The 862-nt window shown below is 62.1% G+C and overlaps 1 protein-coding gene across 1 annotated transcript in view; it reads right to left on the bottom strand.

Annotated features, from left to right (window-relative positions):
* Positions 1-862, bottom strand: part of ETH_00035425 (elongation factor Tu GTP-binding domain-containing protein, putative) — a gene marked incomplete at both ends in the record, with an annotated part of 5,295 nt that overhangs the window by 3,528 nt on the left and 905 nt on the right. The window contains 2 exons of the mRNA XM_013374778.1: positions 4-361; positions 506-722. Of these exons, the coding sequence (XP_013230232.1) occupies positions 4-361; positions 506-722 (575 nt within the window). The remainder of the gene's footprint in view (positions 1-3; positions 362-505; positions 723-862) is intronic.

Genomic DNA, 862 nt, shown 5'->3' with positions numbered 1-862 from the left:
GCGGCTGCTGCTGCCACCAGCAGAACTTTCCCGCTGCTGCGGCAGCCCCATCTGCAGCAGCAAGCGACGCAGCAAGCCGCCCTGCCGCTGCATCTGCTGCTGCTGCTGCAGTTGCTGCTGCAGGGGAGTGCAGCAGCTGCTGCAGCGCAGCAGGCGGGATCGTCTCCTCCACCAGCGGCAGCCCCCTGCTGCCAAGGGGGTGGCTAAAATAGCTGCGGCACTTCAAGTCTGTGAGGTCTATGAGGTGCAGCAGCGGCTTTGCTGCTGCTGCTGCTGCTGCTGCTGCAGTGGGCCGCACTGCTACGTTCAGCTGCAGTGGCCAGGCCCCCAGTCGACGCCGTACGGAGCGGAGGCATGCGTCCTGACAGCAGCAGCAGCAGCAGCAGCAGCAGCATCGGCAGCAAAGTTTAAGGGCCCTTTAAATCACGCAGCAGCAGCAGCAGCAGCAAATGCAACAGCAGCAATAGCACCACCAGTAGAAGCAGCAGCAGCAGCAGCAGCTGACCGCATCCGCCCCGTCTCGGTCCATTTTGTTGGCAAATAATATCCGTGGTATGTGCCGCGAGGCCTGCTGCTGCTGCTGCTGGCGCTGCTGCTGCTGCTGCAGCAGACGCCATATGGCTGCTGTTTGGACTTCTACACCTCGAGTACCATCCAGCAGCAGCACAACCCCGTCAGCAGCAACAAGAGAGAGCTCAACCTCCACAGAGAAGTCCACGTGGCTGCAGCAGCAGCAGCAGCAGCAAATGCAGCGGCATAGCTTGACAGCACACTGCAGCAGCAGCAGCGGCGGTAACACGCTCCACTTCCGCAGCAGCAGGCACATCACAGGCGCCAGAAGCAGCAGCAGCAGCAACAGCAG

Source organism: Eimeria tenella, genomic scaffold, assembly GCF_000499545.2.
Source record: "Eimeria tenella Houghton genomic scaffold, Eth_scaff2292, whole genome shotgun sequence".
Classification (NCBI taxonomy): domain Eukaryota; phylum Apicomplexa; class Conoidasida; order Eucoccidiorida; family Eimeriidae; genus Eimeria; species Eimeria tenella.
This window is presented reverse-complemented; position numbering and strand designations above follow the sequence as displayed.